Below are 23,021 nucleotides of genomic sequence, written 5' to 3' on the forward strand. Positions count from 1 at the left end.
CCATTTGCTTGGTAAATCTTCTTCCATCCCTTTATTTTCAGCCTTTTTGTATCCTTGCATGTGAGATGGGTTTCCTGGTTACAGCATACTGATGGGTTTTGGCTTTTTATCCTATTTGCCAGTCTGTGTCTTTTTATTGCTGCATTTAGCCCATTTACATTTAGGGTTAATATTGTTATATGTGAATATGATCCTGCCATTTTGATGCTAGCTGGCTGCTTTGCCCATTGCTTGATGAAGTTTCTTCTTTGTGTTGATGCTCTTTACCTTTTGGTATGTGTTTGAAGTGGCTGGTACTGGTTGTTCCTTTTTTTTCTCTGTTTTTTTTAATTGCATTTTAGGTTTTGGGGTACATGTGAAAAATATGCAAGATAGTTGCATAGGTACACATGTGGCAGTGTGATTTGCTGCCTTCTTCCCCTTCACCTATATCTGGCATTTCTCCCCATGCTATCTCTCCCCAACTCCCCACCCCCCGCTGTCCCTCCCCTATTCTCCCCAACAGACCCCAGTGTGTAGTGCTCCCCTCCCTGTGTCCATGTGTTTTCATTGTTCAACACCCACCTATGAGTGAGAACATGCAATATTTCATTTTCTGTTCTTGTGTCAGTTTGCTGAGAGTGATGGACTCCAGGTTCATCCATGTCCCTACATAGGACACGAACTCATCGTTTTTGATCACTGCGTAATATTCCATGGTGTATATGTGCCACATTTTCCCTGTCCAGTCTATCATCCATAGGCATTTGGGTTGGTTCCAGGTCTTTGCTATTGTAAACAGTGCTGCAATGAACATTCATGTGCATATGTCCTTATTGTAGAATGATTTATAATCCTTTGGATATATACCCAGTAATGGGATTGCTGGGTCAAATGGAATTTCTATTTCTAGGTCCTTGAGGAATCACCACACTGTCTTCCACAATGGTTGAACTAATTTACACTCCCACCAACAGTGTAAAAGTATTCCTATTTCTCCACATCCTCTCCAGCATCTGTTGTTTCCCGATTTTTTAATGATTACCATTCTAACTGGCGTGAGATGGTATCTCAATTAGTTTTGATTTGCATTTCTCTAATGACCAGTGATGATGAGCATTTTTTCATATGTTTGTTGGCCTCATGTATGTCTTCTTTTGTAAAGTGTCTGTTTATATCCTTTGCCCACTTTTGAATGGGCTTGTTTGTTTTTATCTTGTAAATCTGTTTTAGTTCTTTGTAAATTCTGTATATCAGCCCTTTGTCAGATGGGTAAACTGCAAAATTTTTTTCCCATTCTATTTGTTGGTGATTCACTCTAATGACTTTCTTTTGCTGTGCAGAGGCTGTGGAGTTTGATTAGGTCTTATTTGTCTATTTTGGCTTTTGTTGCCAATGCTTTTGGTATTTTGGTCATGAAGTCCTTGCCTACTCCTGGTTGTTCCTTTCTATGTTTAGTGCCTCTTTCAGGGGTTCTTGTAAAGCAGGCCTGGTGGTGATGAAATCTCTGAGTACTTGCTTGTTCTTAAAGGATTTTATTTTTTCTTCAATTATAAAGCTTAGTTTGGCTGGATATGAAATTCTGAGTTGAAAGTTCTTTTCTTTAAGGATGTTGAATATTGGCCCTCACCCTCTTCTGGCTTGTAGGGTTTCTGCTGAGAGATCTGCTGTGGGTCTGATGGGCTTCCCTTTGTGGGTAACCCAACCTTTCTGGCTGCCCTTAGCATTTTCTCCATCATTTCAACCCTGGTGAATCTGATGATTATGTGCCTTGGGGTTGCTCTTCTTGAGGAATATCTTTGTGGAGTTCTCCATATTTCCTGGAGTTGAATATTGGCCTGCCTTGCTAGGTTGGGGAAGTTTTCCTGGGTAATATCCTGAAGAGTATTTTTCAGCTTGGATTCATTCTCTCCATTACATTCAGATACACCTATCAAATGTAGATTAGGTCTTTCCACATAGTCCCATATTTCTTGGAGACTTTATTCATTCCTTTTTACTCTTTTTTCTCTAATCTTGCCTTCTCATTTTATTTCATTGAGTTCATCTTCAACCTCTGATATCCTTTCTTCTGCTTGGTCAGTTCAGCTGTTGAAACTTGTGTATGCCCACAAAGTTCTTGTGTTTTTCAGCTCCATCAATTCACTTATATTCCCCTCTAAGTTGTTTATTCTTGCTAGCATTTCATCAAATCTTTTTTCAAGGTTCTTAGTTTATTTGCATTGGGTTAGAACATGTCCTTTTAGCTCAGAGAAATTTCTTATTACCCACCTTCTGAAGCCTGATTCTGTCAATTCATTACACTCATTCTCCATCCAGCCTTGTTCCCTTGCTGGTGAGGAGTTGTGATCCCTTGTAGGAGGAGAGGCATCCTGGTTTTGGGTGTTTTCATCCTTTTTGCACTGGTTTCTTCCCATCTTTGTGGATTTATCCACTTGTTGTCTTTGTAGTTGTTGACTTTCAGATTGGGTCTCTGAGTGGACGTCCGGTTTGTTGATTATGAAGTTATTTCTTTTTGTTTCTTAGTTTTTCTTCTAACATTCAGGCCCCTCTGCTGTAGGACTGCTGAGGTCCACTCCAGGCCCTGCTTGCCTGGGGATCACCTGCAGGGGCTGCAGAACAGTAAGAGTTGCTGCCAGTTTCTTTTTCTGCTATCTTTGTTCCAGAAGGATACCCGCCAGATGTCAATCTGAGCTCTCCTTTATGAGGTGACTCTTTGGATATATGGGGGTCAGGGAGCTGCTTGAGGAGACAGTCTGTCCTTTATAGGAGCTCAGGTGCTGAGCTGTGAGCCCCATTGTTCATTCAGAGCTGCTGGGCAGGTACATTTAAGTCTGCTGCAGCAGAACTCATGTACCCCCCCCCACTTTTTTTCCCAGGTGCTCTTTCCCAGGGAGTTAGGGCTTTATGTATGAGTTTCTGTTCTGCTGCTTCCTTTTTTCAGGGCTGGCCTGCCCAGCGAGGAGGCAGCCTAGTCACTGTCTGCCTGCAGAGGCTTTGCTGAGCTGCTGTGGGCTCTACCCAACTGCCATGTGAACTTCCTTGCATCCTGTTTATATTGGTATAGTTAGAACTGCCTCAGCAATGGCGGCCCACCTGTATAATGGCGGACTCTCTTTGAAATGGTGCGCTGCCTCAGCAATGGTGGACTACCTCCGTAGTGGTGGACTGCCTCGGTAATGGCGGACGCCCCTCCCCCACAGAGCTGGACCATCCCATGTTCAGCTGTGTTTGCTGTGAAACTCTCCATTCAGAGTGTTTCAGATTGCTGTTTTTTGTCGCGGTGGGACCAGCTGAGCCTGATCACCTGGCTCCCTGCCTCAGAGCCCTTTTTTTTTAAGTTGAACAGGCAACTCTGTCTCCCAGGTGTTCTAGTCACCTGTTGAAAAGGCACCGGATCTGTGTGATTTCCCGTGAAGCGACCCACTGTGCTGGCTGAAACAGCTGCGCTGAGATTTGTGGCACTTTTTTGCCCAGGAATCTCCTGGACTGGCTCCCTGGTTCAGTCCCCTTTTTTATCAGTTGAATGGGCGACTCTGTCTCCCAGGAGCTCTACTCGCCAGCTAAAATGGCTCCTGGACCCGTGTATTTTGTGCAGAGACCCGTGGTGCTGGCCAAAACAGCCACTTCAGCCAAAACAGCCCTGCCGGCCAAATCAGCCGCACTGGTGACCGTGGGGCTTCTCAGCCCAGGAATCTCTTTGTCTGTGGGCAATAAAAATCTGTCTGGAAATGCAGTGTCCACTCACCCTCTGCGCTTTCACTGGGAGCTGCAATCCTGAGCTGCTCCTAATCAGCCATCTTGGATCCGTCCCCCCAGAAAGGCTTTATAACATTGTTCTTGGCAATGGTTTCCGGGATATGACACCAAAAGCATAGGCAACAACACAAAAATAGAGAACTGAGACTACAACAAACTAAAATGCATCTGTTGCAGCAAAAGAAACAAGCACCAGGGAAAGAAGGCAATCTATGTGATGGGAGAAAATATTTGCAAACCATACATCTCATAAGAGGTTGAAATCCGAAATGTATAAGGAACTTCGACAACTCAGTAACAAGAATACATCCCAATTTAAAAAATGGGAAAAGGACTTGAATAGACATTTCTACCCCCCAAAAAAGGCCCAAAACACATACAAATGGCCAACAGACATATAAAATATGCCTAACATCACTAATTGTCAGGGAAATGCAAATCAAAACCACAATGATATATCACCTCATACCTGTTAGAATGGTCATTATTTTTTAAAATCCCAAAAAATAACAAGTGTTGGCAACAATATGGAGAAACTGGAACCCTTGTATACTGTTGGTGGGAGTGTAAAATGGTGTGACCACTATGGAAAGTGGTATGGAGTCCCTCAGCAAATTTAAAATAGAACTGTAATATGATCTAGCAATCTCACTTCTGGGTATTTATCTAGAAAAATTGAATTCAAGATTTTCAAGAGATATTTGCATTTCCATGTTTACTGCAACATTTTTCACAATGGCCAAGAGGTGGAAACAGCCTAGCTGTTCATTGACAGTTGAATAAAGAAAACATGGTATATGTACATGAAGTGGAATATTATTTAGCCATAAATAACAAATCTTGTCATATGCTGAAACATGGATGAAGCTTGAAGATGTTATACTAAAGGAAATAAGTCAATCACAGAAGAACAAATTGTGTGTGATTCCACTTATATGAGGTATCCAAAGTAGTCAGCCTCATGGAAGCAGAAGGTAGAATGGTGGTTACCAGGCACTTGGGGGAGAGGGAAATAGGGAGTTGCTGTTCAAAAGGTATAGAGTTTCAGTCATGCAAGATGAAAAAGTTCTGGAGATCTATGGTACAACATTATTCTTATAGTTAATAGTGCTGTATTGCAAACTTAAACATTCGTTGACGGTAGATCTAATGCTTTGCATTTTTTACCACAAAAAAGAGGCCCATTCAGATTTTCTATTTTCTCTAATTTGTCTTCTACTTTTGCTTTTTTAAAGTCTTTTTTCTCTCTGAGTTTTAGTTTGTATATATTCTATTGACCTGTCTTACCATTCACTTACATAATTTTCTGCCATATTTTATCTCTAGTTAAATCTATCTGTGATAGCATTAAGGGGTAGAGCCTACAAGTGGTGACTAGGCCATTATGGCTCCTCCTCCATTGTCAATGGGATTAGGTGCCCTTATAAAGAAGCTTTTGCTCTTCCACCATCTTCCATGAGAGGACACAGCATTCCTCCCTTCCAGTGGACACAAAAAGGTCCACACTAGACATGAAATGTGGGTGTCTTGATCTTGGACTTCCCAGCCTCCAGAACTGAGAAATAAATTTCTGTTCTTTATAATTTACCTAGTCTCAGGTACTCTGTTATAGCAGCACAAATTGACTAAGACAGTAGCATCTTTAACAGATGATGTTCTAGATTTTGTGTCAGACAAATGCCTCTACCTGCCTTTCTCTTCTATCCTTTTTACATTTTTTGTGTTGCCCAGCCAGTCTTGAAGGAAAAGCTGATTTGCGGTCTCTCATCAGAATAAATATAAGTATTTATTCTTATACCAACCAAAGTAGATATAATCGTTGCATGTGTATCAGTCCTGTCTTCACTGCTGCCTCTGCCAGGTGCTTTAACAGCTTGTTGTGTCTCTACTATCCCAGGTACCCTATTTGCCGATAAGTTTCGTCTGACCATTTGACTATGGCCTTCCCTCTGCTCCCATTTCTAGCACTCTTTTTTTATATTTACATAGATTTTATATATGTCAACCAGCTTGGATGTTTTTGTGCTTTTATGTAACCTTTCATTCATTGTTTCCCAAATCTTTATGCTTTTGGTATAACACACTTACCTAGTTCTAGAAGCCTATTTAACTCACTTGGTGGGGTGCTGCTTATAACCTGTATGTCAGGGAGTTTGCTACTTCCCAAGAGAATTCATTCTAATGTTGGACTATTGTTTTTTTTTTGAAATGGAGTTTTTCTCTTTTTGCCCAGGCCAGAGTGCAGTGGTGCGGTCTTGGCTCACTACAACTTCTGCCTACTAAGTTCAAGTGATTTTCCTGCCTCAACCTCCCAAGTAGCTGGGATTACAGGTGTGCACCGCCACTCCTGGCTAATTTTTGTATTTTAAATAGAGATGGGGTTTTGCCATGTTGGTCAGGCTGGTCTCAAACTCCTTACCTCAGGTGATCTGCCAACCTTGGCCTCCCTAAGTGCTGGGATTAGGATTAGAACTGTCCGCTGGGTGAGCTACTGCACCCAGTGGACTGTTCTAATTGTTGATTGTTTTCTGTTTTTAAAGTCTATCTCTGGATCACTTCTACTTATTTGACTTTGTTTGGCCATAGGGAACACATAAAGTACTTCACCTAGGTGACAGCGCCTCAAATATTTGAAGCCTATAGTAGCTTCCACCTTTAGTTTTTGCTTTCCAGTCTAAATTGCCTCCTTTGGTTGTTGTTAGATATTCCACCACCTCATTTACCATCCTCTAGCTTCTTAGCACTGTATTCAGTAGGTGCTGAAGAGGATAGGACCAAGGGCAGAGGCTTGTATCACTCCAGTAGAAATCCAAAGCAACTGAGCAACAGTTATTCAGCCAGTGCTGGATCTGCTTAACAAGACAGGCTTCTCTAGCTTAGGAACTTTAATTTTCAAAAGTTTCTTTATAATTTTGTTGTTTTAAACTCAAAATGATTTTTTCCTTGGTGTTTTCTTTCCTGTTTAATGACTGATTTACCAACTTACTATACCAATTGACTAAATCTCTCAGGTGAAATCAAGAGTAGGTTTCCCTTTTTATGGGTTGGCTCTTCCATAGAGAACAAAGACTTACCAGGCATAAACAAGCTTTATGGCTGTTTCTCTGCCTCCCTGAAACCCAGTGAGGAAAAAGGAAAGGTTCCTAACTCAGGAAAAAATAGGGAGGCAGAGATGTAGGCACTGTACAGATGACTTTCAGTCCTAGAGGAACATTGGGTCTGCCACACCAGGTTAGAGGGGAGAAAACATTTTTTTCTTCTTTAGTGTAACAGCAGGTGTAACAGCAATGGCACAGACTGGAGAGTGTATCGTATTACACCAGAATGATCCAGAGTGGGCTCAGTGTGCTCCTATTTGGGTTAATGCATTCATGGCTTTTATCTGGAGTGGGTAGGCATTGATGAATCAAGCTGCATATTCTAAGTAACTTACCAACCCTCACAAATTGCTTCACTAAAAGCCAGTGATACTGAGCACATGTGTATTCAAACGTGCATAAATTCAAAATAGTGGACTAAAAAAAAGTTTGTTTTTTTTTTTTGTTGTTGTTGAGACAGAGGCTGGCTCTGTCGCCCACGCTGGAGTGCAATGGTGCCATCTTGCCTCACTGCAAACTCCACCTCCTGGGTTCTAGCAATTTTCCTTCCTCAGCCTCCTGAGTAGCTGGGATTACAGGTGCCCACCACCATGCCTGGCTAATTTTTGTATTTTTAATGTAAACGGGGTTTTGTCATATTGGCCAGGCTGGTCTTGAATTCCTTACCTCAGGTGATCCACCCGCTTTGGCCTCCTAAAGTTCTACGGTTACAAATGTGAGCCTATTCCTTCCCTTTCTTAATAAATTTGCTTTTACTTAAAAAAAAAATAGTTGGCCGGATGCAGTGGCTCAGGCCTGTAATCCCAGCACTTTGAGAGGCCGAGGTGGGTGGATCACAAGGTCAGGAGATTGAGATCATCCTGGCCAACATTTCAAAACTCTCTTGTTACTAAAAATACAAAAATTAGCTGGGTGTGATGTCACACGTCTGTAAACCTGGCTACTTGGGAAGCTGAGGCAGGAGAATTGCTTGTACCAGGGAGGCAGAAGTTGCAGTGAGCCGAGATCGCACCACTGCAGTCTGGTGACAAAGCAAGACTCCATCTGAAACAAAAAAGTGGACTAAAACAAAAGAATCATCTTCCTTATGATCTAAGGCCTACAGACTTCAGCTAATTTAAGGGCAATTGGGTATCCAAATGGAGACAATCTCATGTACAAAAACAGGTGCTCTTCTTACAACATAGAAATTTCTTAGAGGGCCCAGCCTCCTCAAGAAAATTTTCCAGAGGTTCACCAATGTATTCATTTATAAACAATATTTGTTTGTTTGTTTTTTGTTTTGAGATGGAGTCTCACTCTATCACCCAGGCTAGAGTGCAGTGGCACTATCTTGGCTCACTGCAACTTCTGCCTCCCTGGTTCGAGTGATTCTCCTGCCTCAGCCTTCCCAGTAGCTAGGACTACAGGCACCCACCACCATGCCCAGCTAATTTTTGTATTTTTAGTAGAGATGGGGTTCCACCATATTGATCAGGCTGATCTCGAAATCCTGACCCTGTGATCCACCTGCCTCGGCCTCCCAAAGTGCTGGGATTACAGGTGTGAGCCACCGTGCCCAACCTAAACAATGTTTTAATAAGCAATTATTATTTGACTCTGGCCCACAGGTTCTAAACACCATTTGTCTTAGTGTTTCTATAGGAAATTTTTTTGGTTTTATAAATTCAAAGTCCAACTTCCACTCCACCAGCACACAGTAGTGAGATAGACGACAATAGTTAATAGCACAATGATTAAAATGCTGTAATATAAATATATTTGATGAAATTAAGGGCTATAATCAATTTAAAGAAAAAGAATCAAATTATTATTTTTTTCTATATCGATTTTCCTACAATGAAATGTTACTTTTATAAGGAAAAGTTACTTATAATTTCAAAAGATACTGAATCAAATTAACATCGTGCACTTATTTTTCTTTAAAAGGCAGTAAAATGTGACCTGGGAAGCTCATTTATGAACAAAATAGAAGGCCCAAGGGAAATATACCAATTAGACCTCAATATTGTGGGTTTGCAATTCAGCCATCATCATCTCTTCAATCAAGAACAGGTATTATGTGCTAGGCTGCTCCATCTTTATGAATGTTTTCAGGACAGGCAGCAACAGAATGTTTCTCAGCTACTTTATGAGAAGGTGAGAATGACTTTCACTACAGAGTTAAACATTTAGTATTGAAAGGGAAAAAATTCCTAGTGCAGAGCAAATTATCAGAACATTTTCTAAATATTTAACTAAGTAGAACAATGGTTCAATTTCAGTTTCTGTGAAAAGAAACTGTAGGAGTTGACTGGCTGGGGAGAAAGCTTTAAATATATTCTATGGGATATTTACCACAAATGGTTTACTAATCAATGGTATTCTTGGTCCTATAACTCAAGAAGAGTATTTGAAATGATTATTACTGAAAAGAGCCATGTACCTGTTTTAAGTCTTGCAATGAAGTATTTTAATTAAAATATTAGAAATCTTGATTCTCATTACAAATGTGAAGAGTCTTGGTCTGAAGATGATTGATCCAAATAGTAATCTAATGACATCATGATATCATTAGAAGGGTATATGGGTATATGGAGGGGTATATGAAGTCCGAAGAGAAATAGGAGTACCCACTGATTACTTTTACAGACTTGTGGTTCATTTAAACTCTCTGCTGGGTTTCTGATATATGAGCATTTTGTTAACTAGTGTTCTCTTGAGAAAGGTATTTTGATAGTATGTCTCATTCAACTAATGAATACATTTGAAATAAAATACACACTAAGGTATTTAATGAAACATTCAATACTGTTGGAGTCACAAAGCCATCTCAATAAACTGGACATGAACTACACCTTCATAAATATCTGCTTTTTTTTTTTTTTGAGATGGAGTCTTGCTCTGTCGCCCAGGATGGAGTACAGTGGCATGATCTTGGCTCACTGCAACCTCTGCCTCCCAAGTTCAAGCAATTCTCCTGCCTCAGTCTCCCTAGTAGTTGGGACTACAGGTGCCCACCTCCACATGTGGCTAATTTTTCTATTTTTAGTAGAGATGGGGTTTCGTCATGTTGGCCAGGGTGATCTCGAACTCCTGATCTTAGGTGATCTGCCTGCTTCGGTCTCCCAAAGTGCTGGGATTACATGCATGAGCCACCATCCTGGCCAATATCTGCTTTTTAAAATATATGTTTAAAACCCACAGGACTTAATCCATTTTTTTAAGTTTTTTGAGACAAAGTCTTACTCAGGCTACAATGCAGTGACTCAGTGACAGCTCACTGCAGCCTCAACCTCCCAGGCTCACACTGGTCTCTCACTTCAGCCTCCCGAGTAGCTAGAACTACAAGTGTGCACCACCACACCCAGCTAATGTTTTGTTTTGTTTTTTCATAGAGACAGGCTTTTGCCATGTTGCCCAGGTTGCTCTTGAACTCCTGGACTCAAGCGATTTGCCTGCCTCAGCCTTCTTAAATGTTGGGATTACAGGTGTGAGCCACCATGCCCAGCCAGGAGTTAATCTATTTGATTTGATGTAGCAATTGTGTAGGAGAACTTAATAGATGAACACCCATATTAGCAATATCAGAATATTTCCTAAAGTAAATGTTGAATATTCTTTTAGTGAAATACAGCCATTTTTTAAACGAATGAAGGAAACAACTCAGATTAAGATTCAGGTCATTTAAAAAATGATTTGATTTACAGATTACTACTTTACAGATTTTTTTCCAACAATATTATAGAATCTTTAAAGTCTGATCTAGCAATATCAATTTTAGTTTATTAGAGTACCATCTATTAAAGTATATATAGACTCTAGGTTTATGCTTCATATATATGCATGGCTCTCTGCATAAAATGAAACTTTTGGGATTATTATTTGCAACATGTTTTAGTATTATTATTGTATTAGGAGCCAAAGGTAATTTGTTAGCAGATTTTTACTTTTTAAAAATTTATTATCTTATGTGAATATAAACGTTTTCTCTGATATCCCAGTAAATTGTAAAAAGATAACTGTGGTAGAAGTATGCATAATCTCTTCTGAGGTGGAGAGGAGCAGTGGGGAAGGGAAGAAAAGGCCAGGTGTGCAGAGCATGTCCATTGGTCTCCCACCAAAAGATTAATTCTTAAACATGGGTAACTTAGTCCTTGGGTGTGAAATGTATGGCTTTGCCTATTCCTAGTGTTTTCAGACCAATTCATAGTGGAAGACTCATTGGCACCAAGGAGTTCTTAAACTGAAATATGCTCCTTTATATGAATATGAATTCCACTTAAAGAACAAAGAGGGATGTTGCAGATAGTATGTGAGGAGAAAGGATGCTCAGCTCTGCTGACTTCTGCTCTTTTTCCCTCTAGCTTTAACAAAAGTATACAGTAATACAGGAATACATTATCACTGGAAAAGATTAATTGTTGAAGTGTCAAGATGTGAAAGCCCTACTTCATTCTTCACCTCATGGTTCTCTTTTCCCTGTATTTCTATATGTATGTATGTATGCTATGATTGTTTTTAACATAAATTGGATCTTACCATATGTATTATTTGGCAACTTGGTTTTTTGTTTTAGAGACAGCATCTTGTTATATTGCCCAGGCTGGACTCAAATTCCTGGGCTCAAGCTATCCTCCCACCTCAGCCTCCCAAGTAGGTGAAGACTATAGGTGTGCACCACTGTGCCCAGCTGGTTTTCTAAAATTAATACTCTACCTTGGAACTTTTTATTTATCACTATATGTGTATGTGTGTGTATATATATCCATAATATAGGTTTATTGTAATATATTTAATCACTCCCATCCAATGACACTTAGGTCATTTCTTTATGATTAATAACGAAGCAGTGAATATCCTTGTACCTATATATTTGAGCACACATATGAAAACTTCTATGGGATAGATCCGTAGAAGTGAAGTTGCCTGGTCAAAGATAAGGGTATATGCAGTTTAAATTTTATAATAAAGTGATAAAATGCCTTTCCCAAATGTTTTTCCAATTTGAATTTCCACTGGCAAGGCAGGACAGAGCTGACTTCCCAGAGCCTTCACCAATATTCAGTATTTTTCTCTAGCTTTATCTTTAATTAATTCATGAGTTAAAAAAGAAAGTATATACATATATATTCTAGATGTAAGTCCATAAAAGTAGTATTTCTTTTAAATATGTTTTGTATATTTTTGTCCTATTCTGTTACTTGCTTTTGAACTTTATTTATTTTATATTTTGGCAAACATTTTAAATTAAAAAAATTTCTTTTTTGGGAAAGGTCTCACTCTGTTACTCAGACTGGAGTGTAGTGTTGTAGTTATAAATCACTGCACCCTTTAAGTCCTGGGCTCAAGTGATGCTCTCACTCAGCCTCCCAAGTAGCTGGGACTACACACAGGTACATGCCACCAACTCCCAGATCATTTAAAAAGATTTTTTTAGATACAAGGTCCTGCTGTGTTGCCAGGATGGCCTTGATATCTAGGCCATCCTCCTACCTCAGCTTCCTGCATTGTTGGGATTACAGGTGTGAGCCGCTGACCTTGGCAAGAATTTTACATTTTTATAAGTTCAAATCTGTTAATCTTTTCCCATGTGAAGTTTAGATTTTTTTGTTGCTTCCTAAAACCTTCTCTACCTCAAGTTTATCAATTAGCATATTTTGGTTATAATTCACAGAAAACTTCATCTAAGTTACTTCAGACAATAAGGAAAAGGCATTATTACCTCCTATTGTCCAAGTTAGGGCAGCTCTAGGTTTGGTTAATTTGGTGTCTTGACAGTATTATCAACAAGCCTTTTCTGTCCTTCTCTTCATCTTCAGCAAGTCGACTTGGGGTTAGCTCCACTCATGAAAGCTAACCAAGTGGCTGCTCCAGCTCAAGGCATGCTGGCCAGACACACAATATGCAGCATAGTGTCTCACATTGAGAGCCTTCTCCAATCTCTCCTGCCCTGCAGCAGATTTTCTCTAATATCTCATTGACTAGAATTAATTCACATGATCATGCCTAAACTATTTATTGGCAAGAATAAAATTGCTGCAAATAGCTATGCTAATCAGTTTACCTCAAAAACACATGGAAAATGATTGAGCAATTGAACAAAATTGGTGTTCTGCCAATGAAGAAAAATGATCCTTTATGGGCAATGAATAGTGTCTGAAAGACCAAAATTATAAAGACTTCCTTTTATATATCCTTGTGGTATATATTATATATGTATTTGTGTGTATGTATACATATGGATGTGTGTATATATGTGTGTGTGTCAATGGCATGTGTGTATGTAACTTCTAGCCTTCTATTCTATCTAGAGTTTATCTCTGTGTCTCAGGTGAGACTGGGCTCTAACTCCACTCCTTCTCCCAAAAGGTTAGCCTAATATCCAAATACCATCATTTATTTCTCTATTGCCTTAAAATACTAACTTTATCCTATGCCAGCCATACATATTTATTAATCTATAGGTTTATTTGAGGACTGCCTGTTCCTTATATGATATATTGGTCTAGTTCTGTCCTGTTTCATTACCATATTTAATTATTAAATTATATATCATACATAATTAATTATTAAATTATATATCATAGGACAAGTGCCTCCTCATTGTTGTTCTTTTCTAAAATGTTTTTGTATACCCCATAGATTTTATCTTCCATATGAGCCTTAGAATTAGCTTGTCACCTTCTATTTTTAGAACGTGGTTACCATCTTTATTGTGAGAGTGTTGTGGTATTACATTAATTTTGAAAGAAATTCTATCCTCATAAAAATTGAGTTTCCTCTTCCAGGAATATAGTTTGTTTTCCTGTTTGTTTAGATCTTCTCATATGTCTTCCAGTAAAAGTTTATATCAATTGACTCTAGGCTTGAAATTCCCACAAATTACCCCCAACTGTGACAGCCTTCTCCTTTATGTGTTTTAGGGCCCGGTTTCCTTCAGTTGTGTTGTTCTATGGATGTTACTGTTTTGTACCTTCTTCAGCGTATCTTGTTCTTTTGATTTTATTTTTCTTGTTTTCCTATGTTATGCACTTATTCTTTCATGGAAGGCATAGATAAAGATCGTTATCAATATATGTATACAGATATGGATGTGATTATGGCAATGGATATGGATAAAGAGACATATATTTTTTATGTAACTATGGGATTTTAGGTGGAAGATAAGATTGATACCTGTGCTCAACATGCGTTCTTGATCTCATGGCATTTCTTTATATCAATTGATTAATTGATAGTCTAGTAATGTTCAAAATACTAGATGTTATTAGATACTAAATTGATGTTTATTGCCTAAATACATATTGAGGCCCTTCTCAGTTATTTTCCAAGGTGCTTATATAAAATATATTGTGGAAGATAAGCCAAGAATGCACACAAAGTTATACATTTGCTTTGCTGCTGCACATACCTTAACCTACAGGTGAGTTGGAGTAATGGTAACAGGTAGATAAAATATACCAAAGAGCTCTTTTCTTTGTTATAGCTGAAAGCACTGACGGATGCTACCAAATTATCAAATGAAAATTCAGAAATAAACCAGCTGACCAGGAAATCTTTACAAGATTATAATTGGCAAATAAGGTAGGTTTTGAGCCATTCATGTTCGTCAAGCATTCATTAAGTAACTTCTTTAGACAAAATACTGCACTTTCTATGGAAGATAAAGAAAAGTACACAATTCCTACTTTTTAGGAGATTACAAAAATGGTTTCAATCTTTTTTAAGACCCATGTTTGTGTAAAAATATTTCACAGGGGTGCCACGTGAAAGTAGTTGTAGTTTTAACATCCACTGATTTTTTTTAAAACGTTGAACAACTATGAGTTCATGAGTACTTTGAAATTGACTTGGATTACATTGATCTGAAGTATTAATATATATTTAAGAATTAGTGCACATTTTACATGTGTGCAAGATATATTATTAATTCAATCTAAAGGCAATATTTCATAAGCAGTAGATTTAAGGACCCCTGTAAAAAATATGGTCTACAAGTTGGGATCCTTTGGCTTATAGACTGCAAAGCAAAGTTATGAAGTATGAAATAACTGGAAAGGTAATTTCAAGACAAAACATATTCATGTGTCACAGAATCTCCAAAAGCAGGAAAATTCACTGGAAGGTATTTATAATTAGAAGACCACCTTTATTCAGATTTCTGATGTGAATTGATATTATTTATTTAGCCTAAACTCTCAGATTTAGAACTTAACTTAAAATAGTCCCAGATTGGCAGTGGCACCAAACAACTGGCAAATAAAATATATATTTTTTTCTGGAAGAGCACAATTTTAATCCTAGATAGGAGATTATTCAAAGATATAACATTCTAAGGAATATGAGCTTATAGTTTACAACCTCTTCTATCACACACACACAGACAGCATGAATAAGAGCCAGTAGAAATAATAGAAGACTCATACAGGCAAAAGCTTAAGATAATAGAATTATCAAATACAGAAAATAACATAACTTTGTTTAATATGATTTTAAAATAAAAGACAAGCTTGAAAATGTGATCTACAAACAAAATATAGTAAATTACTGAGTACTTCTTGAGCTATTTTTATATAAGAAGAACCAAAGAGAATTTATAGAAATGAAAAACATAAAATGAACATTTAAACATTCAGTGGAAGTAGTTTCTACGAAGATGGAAGAGGAAGAAGCACCATGAATTCATCTCCCTACCTAGACAACAGTTGTACTGGCAGAGAATCCATCTAATGTAACTACAGTTGTCCCTCAGTATCTGCAAGGGATTGGTTTCAGGATCTCGTACAGACACCAAAATTCATGAATGTTCAAATCTCTTGTATAAAATGGCATAGTATTTGCATATAACCTATGCATATCCTCCCATATACTTTAAATCATTTCTAGATTACTTGTAATACCCACCACAGTGTAAATGCTATTACATAGTTGTTCTACTGTATTTGTTTATTCACATTATCTTTTACTCATGTTATTTTTATTGGCTTTTTAAAAACTGTTTTAAATCTGAGATTGGTTAATCTGAAGATGCAGAACTTATGGATATGAAAAGCCTCTATTTTGGAACTCTGGAGTCTATGGAAGGCTTGCCACATCCAGAGGAAGGCTTGGGTGGTAAATTGGAATTAATTTTGGTCAATGTCAGCTTTTAGCACAGTATCAGCTATTCCCCCACCCCTGCCCTTCAGCCCCATGGCAGGCGGCTGTGCATGTTACTGGAGTAACCCACACACAGTTTTCAGGAGCCAAAGTAAGCAAAAAAGGACCTTTTGCTACAAATAATGGGGACTGTGCTCTGATCACTGCTTACTTCTAATCACAGAGGTGCCGTGAGCGGGGAATCATTATTGTTGCACTTATCCCCATTGTTGCAAGACCCTCTATCTTAGGTAAAGTGACTTCCAGGGCATTGAAAAGTCTGGTGCCCCTTCTCCTCCCTTCATTTTTCCTTTTTCCTCTTTTGGGAGTCAGATATTAAAAACTAGGACAATTTTTTTTTTTGAGACAGAGTTTCACTCTTGTTACTCAGGCTGGAGTGCAATGGCGTGATCTCGGCTCACCACAACCTCCGCCTCCTGGGTTCAGGCAATTCTCCTGCCTCAGCCTCCTGAGTAGCTGGGATTACAGGCATGCCCCACCATGCCCAGCTAATTTTTTGTATTTTTAGCAGAGACGGGGTTTCACCATGTTGACCAGGATGGTCTCAATCTCTTGACCTCGTGATCCACCCGCCTCGGCCTCCCAAAGTGCTGGGATTACAGTCGTGAGCCAATGCGCCCGGCCAAGACTAGGACATTTAAAGGCAACTGCATATTCAGGGAAAATTAGAAAGTGACCACACATGCCTAGGGAAAGGCAAAGACTCAGAAAAGAACTGAGAGGACCCTATGTTTATACCTCAGACTGACCCCGGGCGCAGAGACAGATGACAATGATTTTTCTAAAAAATAACAATAACAAGCTGGGTGTGGTGGCTCACACCTGCAATCCCAGCACTTTGGGAGGCCAAGGTGGGCAGATCATGAGGTCAAGAGATCAAGACCATTCTGGCCAATATGGTGAAACCCTGTCTTTACTGAAAATACAAAAAAAAATTAGCTGGATGTGGTGGTGCGTGCTTGTAGTCCCAGCTATTCCAGAGGCTGAGGTGGAAGAATCACTTGAACTGAGAGGTGGAGGTTGCAGAGAGCCTAGATTGTGCCACTGCACTCCAGCCTGGTGGCAGAGTGAGACTTTGTCTCAAAAATAATAAATAAATAAATAAATAGAAATAACAAAAATACAGCAAGTCCTGGGAAAGGAGGACAAAGTGATTTCTAGAGTTACCACATTATTAGATTCAAATATCCAGTTTTCAACAACAACAAAAAAAACCACAAAGTCATACAAAGAAACAGGAAAGTATGGACAACTCCAAGGAAAAGAATAAGTCAACAGAAACTGTGCCAGAAAAACCTTACTAGATAAAGACCTACTAGATAAAGACTTTAAAACAACTGTCTTAAAGATGCTCAAAGAACTAAAGAAAGATGTCAAGAAAGTCAAGAAAACCATACATTAAACCATGCATACACAAAATAGGCCAGGTGTGGTGGCTCCAAGCCTGTAATCTCAGCACTGAGAGGCTGAGGTGGGCAGATTGTTTGAGGCCAGGAGTTCAAGACTAGCCTGGCTAACGTGGTGAAACCCTGTCTGTACTAAAAATACAAAAATTAGCCAGATGTTCTGGTGTGCACCTGTAGTCTCAGCTACTCAGGAGGCTGAGGTGGGAGAATTGTTTGAACCTGGGAGGCAGAGACTGCAGTGAGCCGAGATTGTGCTTCTGCACTCCAGCCTGGGCAACAGAGTGAGACTCTGTCTCTAAATAAATAAATAACACATAAGCAAAATGGAAGTAACAATGAAGAGATAGAAAATTGCAAAAAAGAATAAAGCTGAAAAGTATAACTGAAATGAAAAAGTCACTAGAGAGATTCAAAGGCAGATTACTGCAAGCAGAAGGAAGAATTAGTGATCTTGAATATAGGACAATGTAAATCATTGAGACTGAGCCACAGAAAGAAAAAATATTGAAGAAATGCAAACAGAGCCTAAGAGACCTGTGGAACACCATTAAGTGGACCAGCAGACCCACTGGAGGAAATTCAAAAGGAAAAGATAGAGAGAAGGAAAATAGGATAAAGGATAAGAGGAATGAAATAATGAAGAGACAGAAATTTTTTTTTTTTTTAATTTTTTATTTGATTATGGGTTTTGGGGTACATGAGCAGAGCATGCGAGACAGTTGCGTAGGTACACACATGGCAGTGTGCTTTGCTTTTCTTCTCCCCTTCACCCACATTTGGCATTTCTCCCCAGGCTATCCCTCCCCTCCTCCCCCTCCCACTGGCCCTCCCCTTTTCCCCCCAATAGACCCCAGTGTTTAGTACTCCCCTTTCTGTGTCCATGTGTTCTCATTTTTCATCACCCACCTATGAGTGAGAATATGCGGTGTTTCATTTTCTGTTCTTGTGTCAGTTTGCTGAGGATGATGTTCTCCAGATTCATCCATGTCCCTACAAACGACACGAACTCATCATTTCTGATTGCTGCATAATATTCCATGGTGTATATGTGCCACATTTTTCCAATCCAGTCTATTATCAATGGGCATTTGGGTTGATTCCAGGTCTTTGCTATTGTAAACAGTGCTGCAATGAACATTCGTGTACATGTGTCCTTATAGTAGAACGATTTATAGTCTTTTGGATATATACCCAGTAATGGGATTGCTGGGTCAAATGGAATTTCTATTTCTAAGGCCTTGAGGAATCGCCACACTGTCTTCCACAATGGTTGAACTAATTTACACTCCCACCAACAGTGTAAAAGTGTTCCTTTTTCTCCACATCCTCTCCAGCATCTGTTGTCTCTAGATTTTTTAATGATCGCCATTCTAACTGGCGTGAGATGGTATCTCAATGTGGTTTTGATTTGCATCGAAGAGACAGAAATTAATAATAAAACTATAATAGAGAAAATCAGCACACTCAAATGTTGAATAACAATTGATAAACTCTGGGAAAGCTGATCAAGGGGGAAAAGTGAAACAGCACAAATATACAATGGCAGGAAAGAAAAGGAACTGTATATTTTAAATAACTTTATGCTAACAAATGTAAATATTTCTATGGAGAAGACAAATCTACACAAAATACAACTAACCAGAACATATTCAAGAAGTGAAAGACAAAGAAGAAAAAACAAACCTTAAGTAATTCAATAATTGTTAAAGAAATCAAACCATTAATCTGAAACCTTTCTGCAAAAAAACCCTCCAGGCTCAAATGACTAGAATACTTTCTAGAAAATTTAAAACAGTGGGTCTCAAAGTATGGTCCCCAGACCAGCATCATCAGCTGAGAATTTGTTAGAAATGCAAATTATCAGGTCTGCCAGAGACCACTGAATTAGAAACTCTACAGGTAGAGCCTGGCAATCTGTGTTTAGCAAGCCCTCCAGGTGATTCTGATGCACAAAAAATGTTTCACAACCTCTTATTTAAAGATAACTACTATTCTTCACAAACTCTTTCCAATAAAAGAAAAAGAGGCTACATTTTCAGCTCATTTAATGAGGTTATCATATCCTTGAAATTAAAACCTGGCAACCATATAAAAATATTGCAACTGAATTTCATCCATGAACATAGAAACTAACATGCTAAACAGAATTTTATTAAATAATACATTATAACCAAATTGGGATTATTCCAGGAATACAAGGATGGTTTAACATTAGAAATTAATTAGTGTAATTTAACATACTAATACAATGTGTATGCAAAGTTATGAAACATAGAAGAAACTTTTTAAAAACTGTATGTTACTTAAATATTCTAAAAATATGCTTACCAACCTATCAGGCAAAGTACCTCTAAACTTCAAGCAATGTTCTAATTGTTAACCTGAAAAAAGTGTAATAAATACATCATACAATTTCCAGAAAAATCTGGAAATACATGGAGAATAGTGTATTTATTTTATTATTTCCTGATTAATAATTTGATCCATTGCTTTCAGTTTAGAGATGTTTCATTCAAATAGGTGTCAGGAGGTTGAAGAAAAATTGAGCATATGAAGACCCAGAGCAATTAAGCAGTTTTCTTAAGTAAGTGGGAGAACCACAGTTAACACTGGGTTTGTTTGACTCCCAAGTATTTTGCTTTTCTTTCTACTGCATCACATTTCCAATAGCACTTACTCAAAATGACCACACCTTTAAGTATTCTTGTTTCACACTTCAGCTACATGAGTGGATTGGGAGGTAATTTAGGCTTACAAAAAATGTTGGTAACATATACAATATACACCTGTCATCCCACAGTACCCTGAAACTTGAAATCGCATGGGGAAACAGACATTGAAAAACTTATTAAAAATGTGATGGATATTTAAGAAGAAAAGCATGAAGGGCTATAAGAAAATTTAATTTTGTTATGGGGGTATTCAAACAAGGCTGTACTGAGGAAGTGATATAAACTGAGTTTTGAAATATGTATTTTCTTTTCTTTTTTTTTTTCCTTTTTTGAGACAGGGTCTCCCTCTGTCACCCAGCCTGGAGTGCAGTGGCACAATCACGGCTCACTGCAGTCTCAACTTTCTGGGCTCAAGTGGTCCTCCTACCTCAGTCTTCTGAGTTAGCTGGGACTGGAAGTGTGCACCACCATGCCCAGCTAATTTTTGTATTGACAGGTTTTTGCCATGTTACCCAGGCTGGTTTTGAACTTCTGGGCTCAAGTGATCCACCTGACCTTGGCCTCTAAAATGCGGAGATTATAGGCATGCGCCACCATGCTCGGCCTTGAAACACATATTTTCTGTCTTCATGCACTTTAACTAAATAAGAATCCCTCCCCACCCTTTCTTAGAGTGACTCAAACTCTATGGTGTTGGGCTACCACCATCCTTTCCCATCAAAACCTTTTGAGATTTTGCCATCCTTAATCTAAGCCAATCCCTCACTAGTGGCTTTGGAACCATCCAAATAGAACTTAGGTGGCAAAATAAAAGTTGTGGGAGCGCCAAAGTGTTGGAAGGGACATGCACCAGCTGGTTTGCATCTTCTTTTTTATAAATAGTGAAGAGCCAACCAGAAATTAACTAAATGCTGAATAGATAGCAAGCGCAATTATCAAAACATATGGGCTTTCCACTCCCTTTCTTTTATTACTGCTTTCTTCCACTATTGCTCTTCTCTTTTTGGTACTTCAGAATCTTTTGGAGTTCTGGCAGGGCTCGGTGGCTCATGCTTGTAATCCCAGCACTTTAGGAGGCCGAAGCAGGCAGATCACTTGAGGTCAGAAGTTTGGGACCAGCCTGGCCAACATGGTAAAACCCATTGCTACTAAAAATATAAAAATTAGCCAGACACAGTGGTGCATTCCTGTAGTCCCAGCTACTTGGGAGGCTGAGGCAGGAAATTGCTTGAACCTGTGAGGTAGAGGTGGCAGTGAGCTGGGATCACACCACAGAACTCCAGCCTGGGCAACAGAGCAAGACTCTGTCTCAAAAATGAAAAAAAAAAAATCTTGTAGAGTTCTAGCTAGGATAGTTCCTTTCTCAGGAGCATTTGCATTTTAGTAGGGCATTTTTGAATAGTGAAAAACCTTTAAGTCATAAAGGAATGAATTTCTAATGGAATTGCCATGGTTAACATAAAATATGGTAAGATGGGGGGTTCAGATGTGTATAAAATGAAAAAAGAAAGTGGGGAGAGAGTTCACAAGAGTTATTGCAATATATTCTTCCATGCCACTTTTGTAGGCTTTTAGTTCTAATCCACTGACAAATTTTTGCTGGCATTTTTGTTGTAGTAATACAAAACAGCTCTATGACTTAGAAAGGGGAAAGGACCTCTCCCTACTACGCAGTATATTACGAACTTGGAAACAGATTAAATCTCTTCGACAGCACCAAGGGTTTACGAGCACCCCAATAAAGTTACAGGTTCAGAGGTGAGTGGCTGCTCTATTTGCTCTTATTGGTCTCCTAAGGAAATGCTCATGAATAACAGAATTCACAGTGACTAGGAAGACATCCAGAAGCTAGGCAACTATTCCATGTAGTCAACTAAGAATTTGTATCTTAAATATATAAACATATATGTCATTGGCAGAGCCTGAGTCTTGTCCTCTCACTCTTTTCCCTGGACAGCATGAGCTTTACTACTCGCTATACCTTCTCCACCAAGTACTGGTCCCTGGGCTCTATCCAGGTGCCCAGCTATAGCGCCCAGCTGGTTAGCAGCATGGCCAGTGTCTATGCAGGCTCCGGGAGCTCTGCCAGGATCTCTGTGTCCCAATCCACCAGCTTCCAGGGCAGCATGGGGTCCAGGGGCCTCGCTGTGGGGATGGCTGGGGGTCTGGTGGGAATGGGAGACATCCAGAATGAGAAGGAGACCATACAAAGCCTAAATGACCACCTGGCCTCCTACCTGGACAGAGTGAGAAGCCTGGAAACTGAGAACCAGAAGCTGGAGAGCAAAATCCGGAAGCACCTGGAGAAGAAGGAATCCCAGGTCAGAGACTGGAGCCATCAATTCAAGACCATCGAGGACCTGAGGGCTCATATCTTCGCAAATGCTGTGGACAATGTCCACATCGTTCTGCAGATAGACAGTGCCCATCTTGCTGCTGATGACTTTAGAGTCAAGTATGAGATAGAGCTGGCCATGTGCCAGTCTGTGGAGAGTGACATCCATGGGCTTCATAAGGTCATTAATGACACCAGTGTCGCTCGACTGCAGCTAGAGACAGAGATCAAGGCTCTCAAGGAGGAGCTGGTCTTCATGAGGAAGAACCATAAAGAGGAAGTAAAAGGCCTACCAGCCCAGATTGCCAGCTCTGGGTTGACCATGGAGGTAGATGCTCCCAAATCTCAGGACCTTACTAAGATCATGGCAGACACCTGGGCCCAATGTGATGAGCTGGATTGTAAGAACAGAGAGGAGCTGGACACATACTGATCTCAGCAGATTGAGGAGAGCACCATAGTGGTCACCATGCAGTCCGCCAAGGTTGGGCTGAGATGATGCTTACAGAGCTGAGACAGATAATAAGGCAAGAGACCCCAAGCACTGAGTCTTGAGAAAATGCTTGAATGGCTTGTTAGAGGAGGAGAAACCAGAAGAGGGACAGAGAGGACAGAGAAGCACCAGTTAGAA

At 39.4% G+C, this 23,021-nt stretch overlaps 1 protein-coding gene across 8 annotated transcripts in view; it reads left to right on the plus strand.

The window, feature by feature from the left end:
* The window catches only part of CC2D2B (coiled-coil and C2 domain containing 2B), a 125,433-nt gene that overhangs the window by 35,676 nt on the left and 66,736 nt on the right, over positions 1-23,021 (plus strand). For 5 of the 8 annotated variants that reach the window (XM_078346157.1, XM_078346158.1, XM_035268582.3 and 2 more), the window contains 3 exons: positions 8,766-8,975; positions 14,305-14,402; positions 21,673-21,813. In XM_078346157.1, the coding sequence (XP_078202283.1) occupies positions 8,766-8,975; positions 14,305-14,402; positions 21,673-21,813 (449 nt within the window). Of the gene's footprint in view, positions 1-8,765; positions 8,976-11,254; positions 11,312-14,304; positions 14,403-21,672; positions 21,814-22,300; positions 22,377-23,021 lie in introns of those variants that run through there. The other 3 variants (XM_078346160.1, XM_035268592.3, XM_035268591.3) reach the window with 3 other exon arrangements.

Source organism: Callithrix jacchus, chromosome 12 (assembly GCF_049354715.1).
Source record: "Callithrix jacchus isolate 240 chromosome 12, calJac240_pri, whole genome shotgun sequence".
Lineage (NCBI taxonomy): Eukaryota > Metazoa > Chordata > Mammalia > Primates > Cebidae > Callithrix > Callithrix jacchus.